Source organism: Hippocampus bargibanti, linkage group LG01 (genome assembly GCF_051943395.1).
Source record: "Hippocampus bargibanti isolate YZ-2025 linkage group LG01, ASM5194339v1, whole genome shotgun sequence".
NCBI lineage: Eukaryota > Metazoa > Chordata > Actinopteri > Syngnathiformes > Syngnathidae > Hippocampus > Hippocampus bargibanti.
In genome coordinates, this window is record NC_142734.1 from 23182009 (window position 1) to 23203681 (window position 21673).

The 21673-nt window shown below is 43.9% G+C and overlaps 1 protein-coding gene and 1 pseudogene across 4 annotated transcripts in view; one reads left to right on the top strand and one right to left on the bottom strand.

Moving 5' to 3' along the window:
- The window catches only part of pfkma (phosphofructokinase, muscle a), a 109397-nt gene that overhangs the window by 68032 nt on the left and 19692 nt on the right, over positions 1–21673 (top strand). For 3 of the 4 annotated variants that reach the window (XM_089004545.1, XM_089004537.1, XM_089004530.1), the window contains 4 exons: positions 14588–14675; positions 17069–17221; positions 17318–17482; positions 17574–17635. In XM_089004545.1, coding sequence (XP_088860671.1) covers positions 14588–14675; positions 17069–17221; positions 17318–17482; positions 17574–17635 — 468 coding nt within the window. Of the gene's footprint in view, positions 1–14587; positions 14676–17068; positions 17483–17573; positions 17636–21673 lie in introns of all 4 variants that reach the window. The other variant, XM_089004521.1, reaches the window with a different exon arrangement.
- LOC148903521 (uncharacterized) lies at positions 2036–3602 on the bottom strand (annotated as a pseudogene).

Consider the following 21673-nt stretch of genomic DNA (forward strand, 5'->3'; position numbering starts at 1 on the left):
CATCTCCACCAAGCCTCTAAACAACGGAAAGGGGGTTGGGAAAACATTAGACTGAAAATAAATACTTGTTACACTCTTCATACGCAACAAGTTAACTAATAAGCTACATACATCCATATAGAATAAACTAAACATGAAATAACATAGGATGTTTACGGATGTGTATAAAAACAATCTCGAGTTGCTTGTTCTGTAGCCACAAAGGGACATATGTCTTCTTGTGCCGGTCCCAAGCCCGGATAAATACAGAGGGTTGTGTCAGGAAGGGCATCCGACGTAAAAGCTTGGCCAAAACAAACATGCGGATCAAACCTCTAAATATGGAGGACACTGATTTGCTGTGGCGACCCCTTGAAGGGAAAAGTCGAAAGGAAAAGAAGATCAGTGTCTGTCACCCATTTTAGGTTGGGTCCTCTACCAGTGGCCAGGAAGCTTGAGGGTTCTGCACAGTATACGTGCTGTTCACAGCACTGCGCTTTTCTGGACCGAGATATCCAATGTTTTTCCCGGGATCTGTTGTAACCACTCGGCGAGTTGGGGGGTTACTGCCCCGAGTGCTCCGACCACCACAGGCACGACTGTCACCTTTTTCTTCCAGGCTCTCTCCAGCTCCTCTCTGAGCCCTTGGTATTTCGTGAGTTTCTCATGCTTCTTCTTTCTGATATTTCCATCACTCGGGACCGCTACATCCACGACAACGGCTTCCCTTTGCCCTTTATCTATGACCACGATATCTGGTTGGTTGGCCATTACCATCTTGTCAGTCTGTATCTGGAAGTCTTTCCCTGCCAGCATCCTACACCCTGCAGTTATGTGTTAGATTGTCTCAGGTGCCTTTTTGCACAACCTACACCTTGGGTCTTACCTGGTGTGGTATATCCGTGCCTCTATGGCTCTGGTGTTCAGGGCCTGCTCTTGAGCAGCCAGGATGAGTGTCTCTGTGCTGTTCTTTAGGCCAGCCCTCTCGAGCCACTGATAGGACTTCTTGAGATCAGCCACTTCAGTGATTGTTCGGTGGTACATCCTGTATAGGTGCTTTTCCTCCCATGATTTTCCCTCTTTCGGCACCTCATCCTCTGTTCCCCATTGTCTGAGACATTCTCTGAGTACATCATCCGTTGGAGCCTTGATGTATTCATGGAGCTTGGATGTTTCATCCTGGACAGTGGCTCTCACACTCTCTAGTCCCCGGCCTCCTTCCTTACGGCTTGTGTACAGTCTCAGCGTGCTGTATTTGGGATGGAACCCTCCATGCAGGGTGATAAGTTTTCAAGTCTTAAATCCGTGCTCTGAATCTCTTCCTTTGGCCACCTAATTATTCCTGCAGGGTATCTGATCACTGGCAGGGCATAACTGTTTATTGCCTGGGTCTTGTTCTTGCCATTGAGCTGGCTTCTTAGGACTTGCCTCACCCGCTGGAGGTATTTGGTCGTAGCCGCTTTCCTTGTTTCTTGTTGCTAGTTCGAGGTTGCCATTGGCCTGTGGTATACCGAGGTACTTGTAGCTGTTTTCAATGTCTGATACTGTTCCTTCAGGGAGTGGACCCCTTCCGTGTGGACTACCTTTCCCCTCTTAGTCACCATCTGACTACATTTCTCCATCCCGAATTACATCCCGATGTCACTGCTGTAGATCCTGGTTGTGTGGATCAGGGAGTCTTTTTCCCTTTCGCTCTTAGCATACAGCTTTATGTCATCCGTGTAAAGGAGGTGACTAATTGTAACTCAATTTCTGAGACCTATATTCTCAATTTCTGAGACCTATATCCGGTCTTGGCGATCATTTGGCTGAGGGGGCTCAGTCCTATGCAGAACAGCAGTGGGGAGAGTGCATCAGCTTGGCATATGCCACATTTGATGGACACTTGCGTTAGTGGCTTGCCATTGGCTTCAAGTGTGGTTTTCCACATCCTCATCGAGTGTGCAACGAAGCTCTTAGGGTCTTGTTGACCTTATACCACTCAGCTGATGTTTGGTACCTGAACCATGTGTCCACTGGTTAGTCCCATCCATCAGCAACTCATTAATTTGTGCTGTTAGGCGCTCGTGGAGTATTGAGTTTCTTTAGCCAGTAGGCGTGGTGCCGTCCAGTTTTTCATACCAGAGACTCTTTCTTGTATATCTGCCGCTTTGATGGTAACTGGGTTGTGTTCAGGGAGGTTGCTGTGCTCCTCTTTCAGAGTCACCAGCCATTGTGCACTGCTGTCATGTGTGACCACCTTCTCCCATATGCCTTTCCAGTATCTTTCAGTTTCTAACTTTGGAGGGTCTGCTCTGCTGTTAGAACCCTGCCACTGAGCGTGCACTTTTGCAGGTTTTGTTGCGAACATCCTGTTTATTCTTTTGGCCTCAGTCTCTTTTGTGTACCTCTTTAGGGGACTGGACATGGCCTGGAGCCTTTGTTTGGCAGTTTGGAGTGCTTCAGGTATGGTTATCTGCATGTACCTCTTGGTATTGGCCTTTTATTCACACCTCTCTAGGTCTCTGTCAATGAACTCACATCTTTCCGAGCCGCCTTGATCTTCGAATCTCGTGGCTCTCACTGTTGCTCTTGTCGCCAAGCATCTCTCGGTTCACTGATGCTGTCGCGTATATCAGCTCATTGGTTTCCGTGATCATTCCGGTCGGGATCGCCCTCAGCGCTGCATTCACAGTTTCAGGTCGTACTTCACATAGCCGTTGTGATCGGTTTCTTGGTTGCCCAGTTTTCATTCTTGCCATGATCTTATCTCTCTGGTCAGTAGCTGCTTCGCCAAGCATTTCATTCATTGGGGCTTGCCTCCCAAGCTGTGGTCTAACCTCTTCCTCTGATTTGGCACCCCTTCATCTCGGAATTTTTGTCGTACCTCATTAATCTCAAGTTGTGATAGCAATTGTCATTTGTGGATATTGTAGCACTGAGCTACTAGTTGTTTCGTGGTCAGCCGTGACTGTGGGTTTCGAAGTATTCAGGCCACATCCGCATGTAACCTCTGACTCGGGTTGCTTGAGTAGTTGCATTCCAACAGAGCCATGTTATCGCAGCTGGTCCATTTCCGCTTTGTTCCAGTAGCCCATTTTTCATCTAGGTGCTCTGGTCTGCCCCAACACCTGACGCAGACCTTGTTTAGCCTACCTCATCCAGCGTGGGTAAGACCCTTCACGCTGGATGATGTTTTGTCTGCCCCAAGCGGGATACGAACCCTCGTCTTCCGTATGCCAAACCGATGTCTTACCAACTGAGCTATCAAGCCGCTTCAAACTCATGACCACTGAGCTATGAATCAGAATCAGAATCAGAATACCTTTATTCGTCCCGCAATGGGGAAATTTGCAGTCCACAGCAGCAATTGAAGAGGGATGGGGTTGGGGTGGGAGTGAAAGGATAGAAAACAAGATATTCTAAGCATAACAAAATAAAAATGTCAACTGTATACTGTGCAAATGTAGATGTGCAAAAACCGTTCTATAAACAAGACTGTACATAGTGCAGAATCAAGAAATGCATTTAGATATATTGCAACAACCCATATTTACAAGTGTCCAGTTTTTTTTTTTTTTTGTCTTTTTTCACATGTGATCATTGGGAATTGTGAAGCCTGACAGCAGTCGGTAGGAACGAGCGGCGGTACCTCTCCTTCTTGCAGCGCGGGTGTAATAGTCTCTGGCTAAAGGAGCTACCCAGAGCTGTCAGGATGGGCAGGAGGAGGTGGGAGGGGCTGTCCGTCATAGCTTTTAGTTTAGCTAGCGTCCGTCTGTTCCCCACCTCCTCTAGAGAGTCCAGCGAGCAGCCCACGACAGAACTGGCCCGCTTGACAAAGCGCTCCAGTCTTTTTCTGTCCCGGGTGGTGATGCTGCCTGACCAGCAGACAATGCCATAGTGGATGGCTGATGCCACCACAGAGTCATAAAAAGTCTTTAGGAGTGACCCCTGAACTCCAAAAGACCTCAGTTTCCTGAGGAGGAAGAGGCGACTCTGTCCCTTTTTGATTAGGGCATCCGTGTTTGTTGTCCAGTCCAGTTTATTGTGAGGCACATTATCAGAATCAGAATCATCTTTATTGCCAAGTATGTAGAACACACAAGGAATTTGTTTCCGGTCGAACACGCTGCACTAGTATCATCAGCAAAAAAATTGCAAAGAGGCACTATACAATTCCATTTGGGCTACTGTTCAAAGAGTTAATGGCTTGGGGGAAGAAGCTGTTTAAATGTCTGCTGGATTTGGTGCGCATGGATCGGTAGCGCCTGCCTGAGGGGAGTAGCTGGAAAAGGTGGTGGGCAGGGTGCTGAGGGTCCAGTATGATTTTCCGCACCCTAATTTGGAGTCTTGCAGTGTGCAAGTCCTAGAGAGTGGGTAGGGCGGTGCCAATAATTTTTTCCGCCGTCCTAACTGTCCGTTGAAGTCGGATTTTGTCCATTTTTGTGGCGGCCCCGAACCAAACAGTGATGGAAGAACACAGGATGGATTCGATGACAGCCGTGTAGAAATGTTGCAGCACCTCCTGTGGCAGGCCATGCTTCTTTAGCAGCCTCAGGAAGTACATTCTCTGTTTTAGGATAGAGTTGGTTTTGACCTCCCACTTCATGTCCTGTGAGACTGTGATTCCCAGGAACTTGAAGGTCTCAACGGTTGACACCAGGCAGTTGGATAGCGTGAGGGGGAGCTGTGGTGATGGATGTTTCTTGAAGTCCACAATCATCTCTACGGTCTTGAGCGTGTTCATCTCCAGGTTGTGACGGCTGCACCAGAGCTCCAGCTGCTCCACTTGTTGTCAGTACGCAGACTTGTCGCCATCTTTGATGAGACCAATGACCGTGGTGTCGTCTGCAAACTTTATGAATTTGACAGCTCGGTGCGTTGAGGTGCAGTCGTTCGTGTAGAGAGAGAAGAGCAATGGAGAGAGGACACATCCCTGCGGGGCTCCAGTGCTCGTGGTTCGTGTTGAGGATGATATTTTCCCCAGTCTGACCTGTTGTGTCCGTCCTGTCAGGAAGCTGAGGACCCACTGGCAGATCGTAGGGGACACTCCAAGCTGGAGAAGTTTGGGGATGAGGAGTTCTGGGATTATGGTATTGAACGCAGAGCGTAGTCCACAAACAGGATCCTTACGTAGGTTCCTGAGCTGTCGAGGTGGTCGAGGATGTGGTGCAGTCCGATGTTGACTGTATGCTCCACAGACCTGTTTGCCCGGTAGACAAACTGAATATATATATATATATATATATATATATATATATATATATATATATATATATATATATATATATATATATATATATATATATATATATATATATATATATACTCAATTGTGGAGCAAATTTCGGTTCAGGCAAGAGGCGGGGCGCACCCTGAACTGATTACCAGCCAATCACAGTACATTTATACGAACAACCATTCACGCTGACGCTCGAACTGAGGGACAGTTTAGCGAATTCCATTCACCTGCCAGGCATGTTTTTGGAATGTGGGAGGAAACCTAGAGAACCCAGCGAATACCCACGCCGGCATGGAGATTCTGGAACCCGGTACCTCCGCACTGTGAGGCCGATGCTCTAACCACTAGCTTTTGGTTTGATTTTGAGCCGTTTTTTTCATAGACTGGTTGAATTTGTGCTTCCTCGCATTCGTCACTGTCCGGTTAAAACTTCGTTTGTCTTTCCTGGTTCGCGCATTGTCTGGAGTTCACTTGATAAAAATATCAGCAAGTACAATAGATGGTGGACAAACATCTACTTTATTCTAATGAGGCAGAGAAAGCACTTCTCCTCTCGGTGGGACGAAGACATGAGCACAAGAGCACAAAAAAACAAAGAGAAAAAGCAAGAGAGCAAAAGAGAACGAGCTCCCGCTCCTACAAGTTTTTAAACGTACAGAGTGGCGATCTGTTGTCCAATCAGTTGCGAACAAGTCGACCTTTCCCGTCCAATCGGTTACGAGCAACTCAGTGTTGGGCGGGTCTTAGATTGAAGTTGGAGCCGCTGCTTTTTTCCTTCCACGGCTATTGTACTAATAAGACTGATAGTTTTATTTAACTAAATTAGACTGAAATTAAACATGCACAATTCATAATATATACTAAGCTAGACATGAAAAAACATATGTTTACTTAATCTAAACATGAAATAACGTAATATGTTTACTAATGTGCATAAACACTCTATCATTCCCTCCTGTTGTACATTTAAACATCAGTTCATACATTTCCAAAAGATTTCATGCATGCACGTCATACTAATTGCACAGGGAACCATTCTAATCTCATCTATCCAACGTCTAATATTATTTAACTTACCATGGAGAAGGCGAAAAACCTCTATCACAATTTTGCTGCTGTGATATATAACCTCTCCATTTTTTGGGGGTTTTTAATGAGGAAAACTCCTTCTCGGCTCTCCGTTTTCTTTTTTGCTTTTGTTCTTTGGAGCAACCACTCTCTGGCCATGGTGTACTATCCCTAGCTACAACACTGGGTCCCCTTCACGCATTTGTTGATACAAAACCTTTGCGTAATTCACCTGAGAATTAGTTATCATATTCATTAGCATTGTTCTTAAACATGGAATAATACAACCAATGACTAAGAAAATAAGTACAATCACAATTGCGAATGGGATAAACAGTCTGAGCAAAGTCTTATACCAAGAGCCCCCAAAGAGCCCGTCAAAGATCCACGGTTGATCAGGCCGGTGATCCTTGGCCATGGCATCTCTGAGATCCCTGACAACAGACAGAGCATCAGTCATGTTTATGGAATTCGCTTCTTCGGGTATGTACGTACAACAAGTATCACCCACCATAGCACAGACGCCCCCTTGTGGCGCGGTCAAAAGGTCCAAAACCATTCTATTTTGCAGCACCATTTGTCTAATTGCTGCAATTTCAGTGTTTTGCATTTCATCTACTTCCAAACTGGCGTTTACAAACACTTGAAACCTGTAGTCAATTGTTTCAATTCGTAGCATGTTTTTAGCTACTCCAATTTGTGGAAAAAGAGCTAACATTACCTTACTTCCCGTGCTATGGTGTTTGAATTGTTCTGGAACATCAGTTCCCCAGATCGAATCGTGGGGCTTAAACGACACTCTTCTTTTCACATGATGGTGTGCTGGACGACTGGTAATGATGAAAGTATTGTCAGTCACAGTAACAGGTGCGCACATACCGTAGGCTTTCGGAGGAATAAAAGAATATACTTTTCAACCACATAACCACCAAAGATGTGAAGATACAGGTAAAATGGTGACATTGGTGTTTAACGGTAGCACGTATAAACATCTATTCTCATCTATAAAACCTAGATTTTGACCTGTACCGTACATTGCAACGCATACTGGTAATCGCAATCCGCTCTCGGTCATAACCTGATTTTCAGTTTCCAAAATGGTATCCAAACTTGGAACAATCTCTCCTCTCGAAGCATTGCGAAGAACTGGAAAATGTTGATCAGGTTTATGCGAAGATATTAACATATACGCAGCTCGAGCCATTTTATCTCCAAATACCTTTGAATGCACTCTTTGTTGCGTTACAGAATGTGGCATAAAAGAACAAACAAAGCAATTACTTTTCCTATTTTGTTTAGCAATTAATGTAGCATAACGATACCACGTGTTTGATAACAACGGATTCCAGTCATGTTTTTCTCCTGCAAATGGTTGATATAATGCGTCCATGACATCTGAATTTTGGGCTTTTTTGTCAGGTGTTTCCATCCAGGCTGTCGGTTTGATATGCGGTTTGCGCTGGAAAGGCGATGTCACGACTGGTGTTGTCAAAGATGACAACATGCATATAGTTACAGGAAAACCAGTGTGATGTTCACGAAAATCAGGACAGAGTCTCAAGTCCATGCATCCCGCAACCTTGTGGGTTACGATAACGAGTTGGATATCTGTCATTGTGCCAGTTCCAGTTCCTAACCAGTTCCCTTGAGTTATCTTTCTGACAATTCGTTTTGCTTCTTGGGCACAGCTATTTTGAACCCATTTTGTTTTGGGCTCAGAATGGACCACAACTGAGTCCCAACCAGTGGTCCAAGTCTTCCCTGACTTGATACGAGCGTACCAAGAACCATGAGGGTAATCACTTCCCGTTTGTCGTGCTTCGTTCCTGAGGATGTTAAGAGGAAATGAGATGATTCCTGCATCTTGTAGTGGCAAGCAGGCTACAGGATGTGCCATGCTAGGGCACTTTTCTGTCATCGTTGGTTGCAATGGTGGAGTTTGGCAGGCTGATGGAATGGGAGGCTTTACGTGCGTCATCTGGATTGCCTCCACTAATTCATACAGCAAGATGATGTGGACCAAACCCATGGCTATTGAGTGGTTTGGCTCCGTCTCTCTTCCACCTGCTCCGGATCTGGTTGGTGAACGATTTTGCAGTGGCTTTGATGCACCCAGGTGGACCTCTCGGCGATTTTGATGGCAGTTGGCGTGGTTATCAGCACGGTGAATGGCCCCTCCGACTTTGGTGCAGACCTTGATCAGCGCCTTCGGGGAGCCCAGCAGCCTCTCTGTTCCTGCAAAGGGAACACAGGACTGCGGCAGTACACGTGCTGTGGACCTCTTTGTTGTTGTACAACATTTCACACAACCATTTTGCCAACAAAGCGCCTGGATCTGAATTATTCTTTTAGAATAAAATGCAACTGGTCTCAGCTTTTGTCCATGCTTTTGTAACAGGACTGAAGTCATGTATTTGTCTTTGCAGTCAACTGTTTGAACAAAAGGTTTGTCATAGTCAGGTAAAGCTAAGACGCTAGTGTTTGCTATCAAATTTTTTAATTCTGTAAATGCTTTACTGCCCTCTTCGGTCCACTGAATAGAGTCTTTCAGTGCCATTTCGTCTTGGTATATAAGTGTCAATAATGGTTGGGTAACTTGTGCATAATGCGGAATCCAAGTTCTGCGATAATTGCACAGTCCCAAAAACGTCATCATCTGTTTTTTCGTCTTAGGTCGAGGAACCTGCAAAATTGTCTGTTTTCTCTTAGTTGTCAACTCTCTTCCCTTTCTTGACAAAAGATGTCCTAAGAAAACTACTTCTTGTTGACAGAACTGCAATTTATCCAAAGAAGCTTTGTTACCTGTATTCGCTAAATACTGGAACAAAGCTATTGATACAGTCTTGTTCTCATCTTCAGTTGGTGAAGCAATTAAGATGTCGTCAACATACAAAAGAATCTGAGAAGATTCAGGATGTTTAAAATCAGCAATACACGAAGACATTTCCTGTGAAAAAATTGTAGGACTATCTGTAAACCCTTGTGGTAATCTTGTATATGTATACTTTTTCCCATTAAATGTAAATCCGAACCAATGACGTGAATTTTTGTGTAACGGAATGGAGAAAAAGGCATTGCTCAAATCAATCACTGTAAACCATTTTTTGTCAGGTTTTAAACTGTTCAATAATGTGTGCGGGTCTGGCACACACGGAGCACGTGATTGTATGGATTTATTTACCTGTCGTAAATCATGCACCATTCTCCAAACTCCAGATTCCACTTTTTTAACAGGAAATATCGGTGTATTACATTCACAAGTTGGGTCTTCAATCAAAATACCAGCTTTCACCATATCCCGTATTACAGGGGTGATGCCAATAATAGCGTCCTGTTTTAATGGATATTGTTTAAGTCTTGGTCGATAAGTCGTTTTAGGCAATACTTCAACTGGTTTCGCTGTTTTAAGTAAGCCCACATCAGTTTTTCCCGATGACCAAAGGGTGGCAGGGACGTCTGGAAAGTCCTCCGCCCCTAAAGTGGCCATCAGTCATAATTCTAATGAATCGACCTTTACTGGGTCCCCCATAGCGTCAACTACGAAGGACTCCAGAAAATTCACTTTTTTGGGTTTATACCCTTCTTCTGTTGGTATTAAAGCTATTTGCAATTTTTGTAACAGGTCTCTCCCCAACAAATTTATAGGACACTCTCCACTCAAGACCATAGTGACCTTGTATGGACTTAGTCCCTCATCTAAAATTTTTATTGGTTTAGAAATCGGTAACAATGTCACTTTCCCATCTGCAGATACCACAGAAATTTGTTGTCGACTCGGAGTGACACCTGGAATGGTGTCTCTTAACACTGATCTGCATGCACCACTATCGCAAAGAAATTTGACATCCTTTTTCCCGATTTTTAGCCAATAATAAGGTTTTTCGTTTTCCGGTAAGGTTAAGGCAAACACATTAGTCAAATCCAAGATTTCAACTGGTTTTATTGATTCCCATTCCTCACTGTTGTGATTGTTGTCATCAGTGTTGAAATGGGGTTCCTCGCGTCAATCTGAATTTTTTGTTTTATGTCCTTCACCATATCGCGTATTATATGGTGGAGGTCTGTAAGATTTCCCATGTTTCCTTTTCGGTATAGGTTTCTTTTTGCAGTGGCGAGCCATATGCCCTACACTGCCACAACTGTAGCATCGATCATTGTGCGGCATCCGTCTCTTCATCCGATCCTGGTATAACACGTTCTCCATTATGTTACCCATGGTAGATGCCATCACATGTTCCATCGGCGAATCTGCACCATTTCCCCACTTTTTTCTCACCACTTCTTGGGCGTGTATTGCCCATTCCATGAGATCAACCAACCTTCCAGTCCGGTGTTGGACATAATGTTTGCGAATGAAATCTCCAATTTCCGGCGTCAAATTCTGCAAAAATGTTTGCTTGAATTGGTTGACATATATAGAATTCTCATCAGCAGATTCAGGAATACAGCAGTGGTTTCGAAAAACATTTTCCAAGCGTCCCCGAAAAATGTTAATATCTTCCCCACGTAACTGTCTACAATTCTGAATCAAGCCAAAGTTTGGTGTTTTCTTCCATAATGTTCGGATGTTTTCACAAACCAATCTTCGTTGGGTTGACGCTTCCTCGTACGTCATATTTGTTCCCATCGATGTTTTCCCAGTGAAGTCACCTTTCACCCGATTCCAATGGTGTCCCAAGCATCTCCTGAAAACCTTAAGTGTTTCTTGTCCATTCAACTGATAAGAAGCACATAATTCCTCAAAATTCTCAGTCCAACTTTCTGCATTTTCAACAACATTACCTAGTCCTTTACACGCCTCTGCGACATCACTGTCGCCCCATGGCCGATAAACCAAGATAGTTTGATCATGTATGCTTGAAGAATTAGGATTTGCTACCTGAATCAGTGGCAAAGCGTCACAGTCGCTTCCATTATTCATTTCAATTCCATTCAACTCTTCAAACGGATACAATTGTCCAGAACAATTTGCTTTGCTCCTCGTACGCGAAGAGACACAATCAGCGGCAATCTGATTTGCCATCTCAGGTTGTAATCCTCGTATTCCTCCAGTAGGGGTCATAAGCGCTCCATTCTGCTGGTCTGCCCAACAGACATTTGGAGTCATCACCTGGGGGGCCCACGCAGGGGGGCCCACCCGCCCCACAGGGGTTGAACAAATGGCGTCCTCCCCCTTCTTCAGCTCCGCGGAGGATGGGTAGAAGGAGTGGTAGGAGGGGGGTTGTCGTGGCGCCTGCTCGGGGCAGCCCCCCGCCTCTCCCCCTCGCCACCCGTGGGGGAGCCCTGGGGTTTGAAACAATGGCTGCTGTCCCTTTTCCACCAACTTTTCATTGGGACGTGCAACAGACGAAGCCACAGTTTCATCGTCAGAGCTCACTTTGGAAGACATTGCAACTATCGCTTTCTCCTCTTTTTTCATCCGTTTGGCTTCCATTTCTCTCTCTCTGATTTTTGCTTGCGCAATCCAAGCTTCGCAGGCAATTATCTCGGCACGTATCTTTCCAAGAGATTTTTTCATCGCGGATGCTTCCTGAAGTTTCAATAGAAACAAAACTTCCTTCAGAGGCTGTAGTTGTAAAGAACCAGAGAACGTACTACAGTCCATCCATTTCTTGCAATAAAGTTCGCTACCTGGGAACTTTTTGGACATAAACTCTACGTCCCTATGAATTGGGGTCTTTTTAGAAAAAATAGCACCCATTTTCACGATTGCAACAACAAATTCCTTCTTTAGCTATCACAAGAAAGGAAGCACACCTCGCGATGTTGATTCAAACCCAAGAACAAAGGGCGTGATTCGCGCCAGTCCTCAGCCAGGATGCGCGTTCACGCACACACACAAGGAATGCTCTTACGCACACACGCACACACACACACACACCAACGGCTCAAATGACTTCGCCCCCACCCTTTTTTCTCCGAGACAAAGAACTTTCTCTGAGCCACGATGCTAGCATAGACAAACCAAGTTAAGAATGTATTTTTGATCTTATTTCTTTCCTCTCGACTCAGTACAATAGCAGCTGCCCTAAAACACTTCCGCTCTTCAGAATAAAAGCGGTCCACCACACAAACTGAATCCCAGCTATCACCACCTTGTGAACAATATTCTTTCGCTGGAAAACTTCCGATTCACATTTCGGCGTGTGGATATTGCGTGCACCTTAATATGCACTCCTCCACCGGCACACGTATTCTCATTTGGCCACCTTGCCTAACGAAAATCGCTTCACACCGGTCCGTACGTGAGTCAAGTGGAAAAGAGACTCTCTGGCCAGGAGGTCTCACAATGCATTCAAACAATGGCTGCTAGCTAGCGCGCTACTTACTTAGTGAACTTTTGAATGCTGCCGTGTAGTCCTTCAGCCAGAACGCGAGGAGCACAACTGCCACCAGAAAGTTGTGATTCCTTCTGTCTCTCGCGTGGAGGATTTTCCGCGAACAGGCTTTAGTGAAGAACGAAAAAAAACTTCGTTTCTTCCGTAGGTTGTCCCAATCAAAGCGCAGATTTGACGCGCATCTCAATGCGGGCCTCCCGTCGAAAAAATCATAAACGGGTCAATCGCCAGGAGCTTCTTTAGCTCCCGTCTCGCTTTGACTGGTCACCCAGGTTGTGGTCCTCGAGCAAAGATTGATTTGACTTAGCACGGGTTTCTTGGCACCAATTAATGTCCGGTTAAAACTTCGTTTGTCTTTCCTGGTTCGCGCATTGTCTGGAGTTCACTTGATAAAAATATCAGCAAGTACAATAGATGGTGGACAAACATCTACTTTATTCTAATGAGGCAGAGAAAGCACTTCTCCTCTCGGTGGGACGAAGACATGAGCACAAGAGCACAAAAAAACAAAGAGAAAAAGCAAGAGAGCAAAAGAGAACGAGCTCCCGCTCCTACAAGTTTTTAAACGTACAGAGTGGCGATCTGTTGTCCAATCAGTTGCGAACAAGTCGACCTTTCCCGTCCAATCGGTTACGAGCAACTCAGTGTTGGGCGGGTCTTAGATTGAAGTTGGAGCCGCTGCTTTTTTCCTTCCACGGCTATTGTACTAATAAGACTGATAGTTTTATTTAACTAAATTAGACTGAAATTAAACATGCACAATTCATAATATATACTAAGCTAGACATGAAAAAACATATGTTTACTTAATCTAAACATGAAATAACGTAATATGTTTACTAATGTGCATAAACACTCTATCAGTCACCAATGTCAAATTATCGCACTGCTGACCGAACCCCCTCCCCCCCCTACCAAAAGTCCATAAGTCATAACAATGCAATTTCTTTCACTGTCTTTCTGTTCCTGTTCAAAGAATGCTTCCAGGTAGTTGTGACGGCTGCACCAGAGCTCCAGCTGCTCCACTTGTTGTCAGTACGCAGACTTGTCGCCATCTTTGATGAGACCAATGACCGTGGTGTCGTCTGCAAACTTTATGAATTTGACAGCTCGGTGCGTTGAGGTGCAGTCGTTCGTGTAGAGAGAGAAGAGCAATGGAGAGAGGACGGGGGTCCAGTGCTCGTGGTTCGTGTTGAGGATGATATTTTCCCCAGTCTGACCTGTTGTGTCCGTCCTGTCAGGAAGCTGAGGACCCACTGGCAGATCGTAGGGGACACTCCAAGCTGGAGAAGTTTGGGGATGAGGAGTTCTGGGATTATGGTATTGAACGCAGAGCGTAGTCCACAAACAGGATCCTTACGTAGGTTCCTGAGCTGTCGAGGTGGTCGAGGATGTGGTGCAGTCCGATGTTGACTGTATGCTCCACAGACCTGTTTGCCCGGTAGACAAACTGAATATATATATATATATATATATATATATATATATATATATATATATATATATATATATATATATATATATATATATATATATATATATACTCAATTGTGGAGCAAATTTCGGTTCAGGCAAGAGGCGGGGCGCACCCTGAACTGATTACCAGCCAATCACAGTACATTTATACGAACAACCATTCACGCTGACGCTCGAACTGAGGGACAGTTTAGCGAATTCCATTCACCTGCCAGGCATGTTTTTGGAATGTGGGAGGAAACCTAGAGAACCCAGCGAATACCCACGCCGGCATGGAGATTCTGGAACCCGGTACCTCCGCACTGTGAGGCCGATGCTCTAACCACTAGCTTTTGGTTTGATTTTGAGCCGTTTTTTTCATAGACTGGTTGAATTTGTGCTTCCTCGCATTCGTCACCAATGTCAAATTATCGCACTGCTGACCGAACCCCCTCCCCCCCCTACCAAAAGTCCATAAGTCATAACAATGCAATTTCTTTCACTGTCTTTCTGTTCCTGTTCAAAGAATGCTTCCAGGTAAGCTAATGGAGGAGATCACCCAGAACATTGCAACGTTTAACATCCACGCCTTGGTGATCATCGGAGGATTTGAGGTAAAATAAGCCGGCCAACATACACATTTCTTTCCCATAAAAGTGACCTATGCATTTGTCCCTCCATCGACATCGAGACTACAGCTAAAGACAGTCCAGAGATTCTAAGAACGATTCAGGGAGGGTACCGAAATGCAAACCAACATTTTATATATTATATAGCGTTTATTCTAAATCAAGATACGGTTGGGGGCCATTCATTTGCGAAATAATTAACAAAAACACATTCAACCACAGGAAACAAAAACATCTGATAGAGATGAACGTCTTTAAACTTCATATACAGACACTTACCCTATTTACGAACATTCAAGTTAAGAACAACGGTACATACGAACATTTTTGTAGTAACAAATGTAGTATTCTCTCCAGTTGTGCATGTACATATCTTTATCGAGAATATATTTTATTCAATGTTTATTTTTCAGTATAAACCAATACAGGTTAGTTATAACGCAACGCAAACATTGCAATGTGCACCATGACCGACAAACGACAACTGGAACAAAATCTTCAGCCACGGATATTTACCGTAAATTAAGCATGGTCACATTTGTGGTAGGTACAGCCTTAATTAAAAAATAAATAAATAAATAAAATGCCCTGTTGTCCGCTAACTTTTTCAGACTTTCAGTCACTGTTTTTACTATAATTTGGACAAGTTCGGCGGGCCGGATTAAAAAGCCGAACGGGCTGTATGTGTAACGTCGCTTGAGGCTTGAAGGCTGGACGCAAGTGACGATGGAAAGCGGGTAGCTTGGATCCAAAAATGCACGGCGAGACAGAACTCCGGAACAGAAAGTCTGAGACACATATGCCAACAAAATAACAACAGGAGGAGATGAGTGAGGATCAACGGAAAATGCAGACCTGACAGTAGGGAAGTCGCGAGGGTAGCTTTCTCAATACTCCGACGGAGACGGTAGTGTGCGATCGGCAAACATAGTCAGAAGGCACAATCAAAGGAACGACAAACAGCTGTGGGAACCCAGGTGAGTGATGATGGGAGGGGCCGTCTCCAGGGAGCAGCGGAGGAGGTGACAGGAGGGGCGGGGTGCGCCCCGGACGGCGACGAGATGTGACAGTATGTGGCCCGCGGGCCGTAGTTGGCCAATGTCTGACGTAAAAGCTAGCAACCACTCATTTAACGACAATCACGTTAAAATCTTAGCGAAAGAAAATAGATAGATAAGGGGAGTAAAAGAAGCTATTTTTGTAAAACAGCAAAACCCTTCACTAAATCGCCATGGTAGGGTGAGGTTCAATTTGTATCGGTCCTCCAACTGATTTCTTTGGCAACTTAGGCTTAGTTATGCTGATGAGGTGATACCAGATCAAATGGGGCAATCAGGCCAGCCGTAGACCCCATACTCAGGCAGGACAATAGAAGTAATCAATGGGGACAATAGAAGTAATCAGAGTAGCCTCAGGGAGTAGTCCTCTGCCCCCCCAACCAGAGAGCAGGGACCAATCATAGCAGAGTCTGGCACCGCCACGTTTGGACAGTAGGCAAAATATAGGGCCAAAACTACCAGCAAAAGATTTTAGTTCACTGACTAAGCTTCTTGGATAAGAAGTGAAAGCCAGGGGGCATTTGTGGTAGGTACTTCCTTAATTTAAAAAAATCCTTTATACTTCGCAACAATGTGTTTTTTTTTGCGATTACTCGTCTTATTGTGTTTCAAGTTGTGAAAAATGGGTCAGGCAACTTTATGGCCGGCCAGGCAACTTTTCAGAGTTGTCTGCCTGGGTGTCCGCTAACTTTTTGTCATGAGTTTCAGACACTGACCTACAGAATATTGAGTTTTAGGATGACATCAACATTCAATGCAGTGTAAAAAAAAACCTTAGTCTCCCTTGTTTTATCAGAAACAAAGAGTTCATTCCTAAATGATATGGGTCTGGCGTTATCAGAGCTCAAAATGGGGGCAAAAATAAAATACAATAATAAAAACATTTTGGTTTCGATATCGCTTGAACAACATGGAAAAAAAGAGTTAATTCATAAATGATGTTGTGCTGGAGTTATATGAGCTTGAAATGAGGGCCCCTGTCCAAAATACACTGCAATGCATACATATTGGTTTATATAGCACTTTAGCAACAACTGAAGCTGGAACAAAGCACTAACATGGAAAAAAAGGGAAATGCTGCCCCCTTGTGGAAGGGAAAAAACATTTGCAGAGGTCTGACCAGCGCTTTATCGGCACCCTACTGCAAGAAAAACCAGAACCCAAACAAATTCGAGAATGGCGCTCTACGTCCTATTTTCAATTCCCGAATAAATTCGGGAATAGCAGTGAATGAGTTAAATGCATTGCGATTTTATTGTATTTTTTGGTGAAGTCAAGGGAAGGACGACTGAAATGATCTCCTGGTGTGTCTTCTTATAGGCTTACGTGGGAGGTCTGGAGATGGTACAGGCCCGAGAGAAATACGAGGAGGCTTGCATCCCCATGGTCGTGATCCCCGCCACCGTCTCCAATAATGTCCCTGGCTCTGATTTCAGCATCGGCACTGATACGGCTCTAAACACCATCACCTCTGTTAGTATTTGGACAAGCACTACACACACACATACACACACACACACAGGCCAACACACAAAACATTTTGGTGATGATCCACAAACTGCTTTGCAGACATGCGACAGAATCAAGCAGTCGGCAGCGGGGACCAAACGTCGCGTGTTCCTCATCGAGACGATGGGAGGCTACTGCGGGTACTTAGCCACCATGGCCGGGCTGGCCGCCGGGGCCGACGCCGCCTACATATTTGAGGAGAAATTCAACATTAAAGACTTGGAGGTGAAGATGTCAGGATGGAGAAAGGAAGAGGATGAGAAGAAAATGGAGGGTGACTTTTCGTGTGCTTGTTTTTTTTTTTTTTGTCTTCAAGGGAAATGTGGAGCATCTTGTGGAGAAGATGAAGACAACCGTGAAAAGAGGCTTGGTTCTCAGGTACAATAACACAGATATGAACAGGAGGACACATTTGTACTGACAAGCTCAACCAAGATCCTTTATTCGTGACATTCAGAAATGTCCGTAAATGATTGAGAGTTGTAATCAAGACCAAGTACCGGATTTTCTGGTGTATAAGGCGCAACCAAAAGCCTTCATTTTGTTCCAAAGATGAGCCTGTGCCATATACACAGGTGTGCCTTACACGTGAAGTCATATTGAGCCACAATGGGTCTCGCAATGACTGTCAGGAGCCGACTCCATTACACCCTGTCGAAGAGGTCGTGCGTCACCCCACCCTCTACCGAAGCGCCTTATGAAATGTTTGCCTTATATTTGAAAAACGTTGATATATTTATATATCTGGAAACATTTTTTCATTCATTTAAGCTGCGCCTTATACTCTGGTGCACCTTATAGATGCAAAAAGTTTGAAAATCTACAATTTATTGGGGGTGCACCTTATACTCCGGTGCGCCTTATACACTGGAAAATACAGTACAGGTAACATCCGACTTACGACCACCCGTACTTACGACCACGAGCGCCAGACCCTATTTTTAAAATTTCAATTCTACGCCTAGCACTGCAACGCGCTAGCAGGCCGGCAATGTGTACAACAATTTTAGCCAGCCAGCCAGCCAGCATTTCAGTCTTGCACAGCAATTGACCATGTGATGGCACCAGAGGGGGGAAGTTTGTGAGTCATTTAGCCTCCAAGTCTCTATTCAACATTTTGAATGGATTCCGACTTACGACAATTTTGACTTACAACCGTTTGGTTGGAACAGAACACGGTGGTAAGTCGGATGTTTAACTGTACTTGTGAAATCTTTAACCACGCGCTAACGTGCATTTAAGCCACTCCCTCTTTTCCTGCTTCCCCGACTACCAAAGTCCCTATTACACAAACCAAAATGTGGTAAATGTGGTCCGGTGTGCCCCATCAGACCCATTGTTTGTAGCATTGACTCTTCTACATACAATGTAGCCAAATATTTAAAAACGATCTTGGGAACACAAAACATCACGTAAAGAACACCGCAAGGTTCGTAGAGAATATCAAAGACCTCAAATTGGAGCCTGAGGAAACACTGGCATCTTATGATGTGACCTCTTTCTTTACATCTGTCCTTACCCCAGAAGCAGTCTCAGTGGTGAGGACGAGACTGGTGGCGGACTCGTCTCTGCATAAAAGAAACAAACTTAAACCGGACCACATCTGCCAATTATTGTAAATTTCCCTTAATACGTATTTTCAATTTCTGGAAAATGTTTACAAATAAATTCATGGTCGTGCTATGGGCTCACCCGTTTCACCCATAGTGGCTAATTTATACATGGAAGAGATGGAGAAACATGCTCTCACATCCTTCCTGGGGACAAAACCTAGACACTGGTTTAGATATGTGGACGACACTTTTGTCATAATAAAAAAACCATGAAATTCATTCCTTCACAGATCACCTCACCTCAGTAGATATTAATATTAAATTTACTCGCGAGGACATTAAGGAGAACCAACTAGCCTTTTTGGATTTTAAAGTAGTTATAGACAAGGACAGAGCGTTAAAAACAGAAGTCTTTACGAAGGCGAAAAGTGTGTACCTCAAAAATAAAATTCCCATAGGAAACCATTAAAATGGGAATAATCCGTTCCCGGGTTTCCATAAAATATGGTTTTTAACTAAATAAGCCTTAAAAAAAACACACAACATACCTTATTCTATGTATAATAAATGTGCTATTGTATTGTAATGAAAGAAATACACTGCATTGTATCATAAAGTCACAAAGAGAGGCACATTACATGAGGACTGTAATTAAAGAAATAAACTGTGCTGTAAAATAAAGTTTTATTTACCTTTTTGATGGTCGTCGATGGCTTATGGAAGGAGAGTCACCTTCCATAAGTACTGTTGGTAACTTAACCTCTGGTGTGGCTTCTCTTCTTTTTTCTTTAGAGACTCTCCTCATCATTTTTGCTGAGTCAAAACCTCTTATTTGACACCAGTTGCTTTCTGACTTGTATGGTCTTACAATATCACATTACATTATGAACATTATTGTTCATCATGTTGATGATTGTCATAGCCACAGTCTTTTCTGAATGGAACTGTTCGGTAAAATCCTGCACATCATTCCACTTTGCCAACATTGACTTTATGAGCTCACTTGATGCTGCAGCCATCTCCTCCTCAGATGTTCTGTTACTGTTACTGTTGTCTTTAAAATCCTCAATAAGCGCCGAACTTCCAGGTTGGCGCATGGCGATATTGGCGTGAATTAGCCGTGCTTTCTCGCATAAAATAGCTTTACTCACGCTGTCGCCGGATAGCTGCTTTTTGTTAATCCAAATTAATAGAGGGTTTTCAACGTCTTCGATTGCCCGAGACCGTCGCTTTAAGAGCACGGAAACACCTTTGATGGCTTTTCTGTTCCGGAGAATGGTAGCAATGGTTGACTTAGCATAGCCGTGCTCGGCCCCTAAATCACACAAACGCACACCTCGTTTGTGTTTTTCAATTATCTCCTTCTTCTTCTTGGGCTGAACACGAGCCTGTGGTGGGTTTTTTTACGGTCCCATCATAGTAAAATTATCAGCAAAAAGCTCCACGTAGGCGATGGACGTGTGCATTCAATCAGAGGGGGTGTGGAAAGTAGCGCAGGCTGGAGCGCTGTTCGGTCGTGTGCTTCCGCCGAAGATCACTCCGCCAGATCCGAAGGTCGTGTGCTTGATAGACCTGCCGTGGTGGGGGTGTATTATAAAAATAGTGCTTATTATAAGTTTTAATTTTCATAAATTTGACGTTCGTAAGATGAAAAGTTCGTAATATAAGGTGTTCGTAAGTTGAGGTCTCACTGTATTTTGCAGATACTGGGAGGAGGAAATGGAAATAGATTAAAATAACATACACACTTTGATTTATCAAGATTGTGTCAGTTTCTAATAAGTTTCAATCAAAAGTAGAAAGTTAAAGAAATCAACATTTATTGAAAATGGAATAACTTTCAACATTCAAAACACATTATCACACAACAGTACACGTGTATCGTTGCCAAGCACACAGACATAGGCTACCGGCAGTTGAAATTTGCATACTCACCACATCAGCCAATCAGAAGCCTGTTTCGTGCTTAGTGCTTCTGACTCTCCCAAGCGTTATAAGGTCATGCATTAAGGTCATATCATTTTCCAAAGTAGATGCATAGAACCTCAGCCCCACAAGAAAGATTCAAAAGAAGCTAACAAAATTTTTGACGCGTAGTGTACTTGATAGTTATGAAAGGCGCTCAGTGGCTTGTAGGAGACAACGCAACTCAAACAATGCATTGTGCACCATGACGGGAAACGACAACTGAAGCAAAATCTTCAGCCACGGTTAATTTACCGTAAATTAAGCATGGTAGCATTTGTGGTAGGTACAGCCTTAATTTTCTATATATATATATATATATATATAATATATATATATATATATATATATATATATATATATATATATATATATATATAATATATATACTTTGCGACAATGTTTTTTTGCGATTTCTCGACAATGTTTTTTTTGTGATTTCTCATCTTTCTTTATGGCCGGGCAGGCAACTTTTCAGAGTTGTCTGCCCTGTTGTCCGCTAACTGTTTCAGACTTTCAGTCACTGTTTTACTATAATTTGGCGAAGTTCGGCGGGCCTAATTAAAAAATGTGGCCCACGGGCCGTAGTTGGCCAATGTCTGACCTAAAAGCTAGCAACCACTCATTTGACGACAATCAGGTTAAAATATTAGGGAAAGAAAGTTTGAAAGGGGAGTAAAAGAAGCTATTTTTATAAAACAGCAAAACCTTTCACTAAATCGCCATGGTGGGGTGAGGTTCAATTTGGATCAGTCCTACAACTGACTTCTTAGGCACCATAGGCTTAGTTATGCTGATGAGGTGATACCAGATCAAATGGGGTAATCAGGCCAGCCGTAGACCCCATACTCAGGCAGGACAATACAAGTAATCAGTCAGGACAATAGAAGTAATCAGA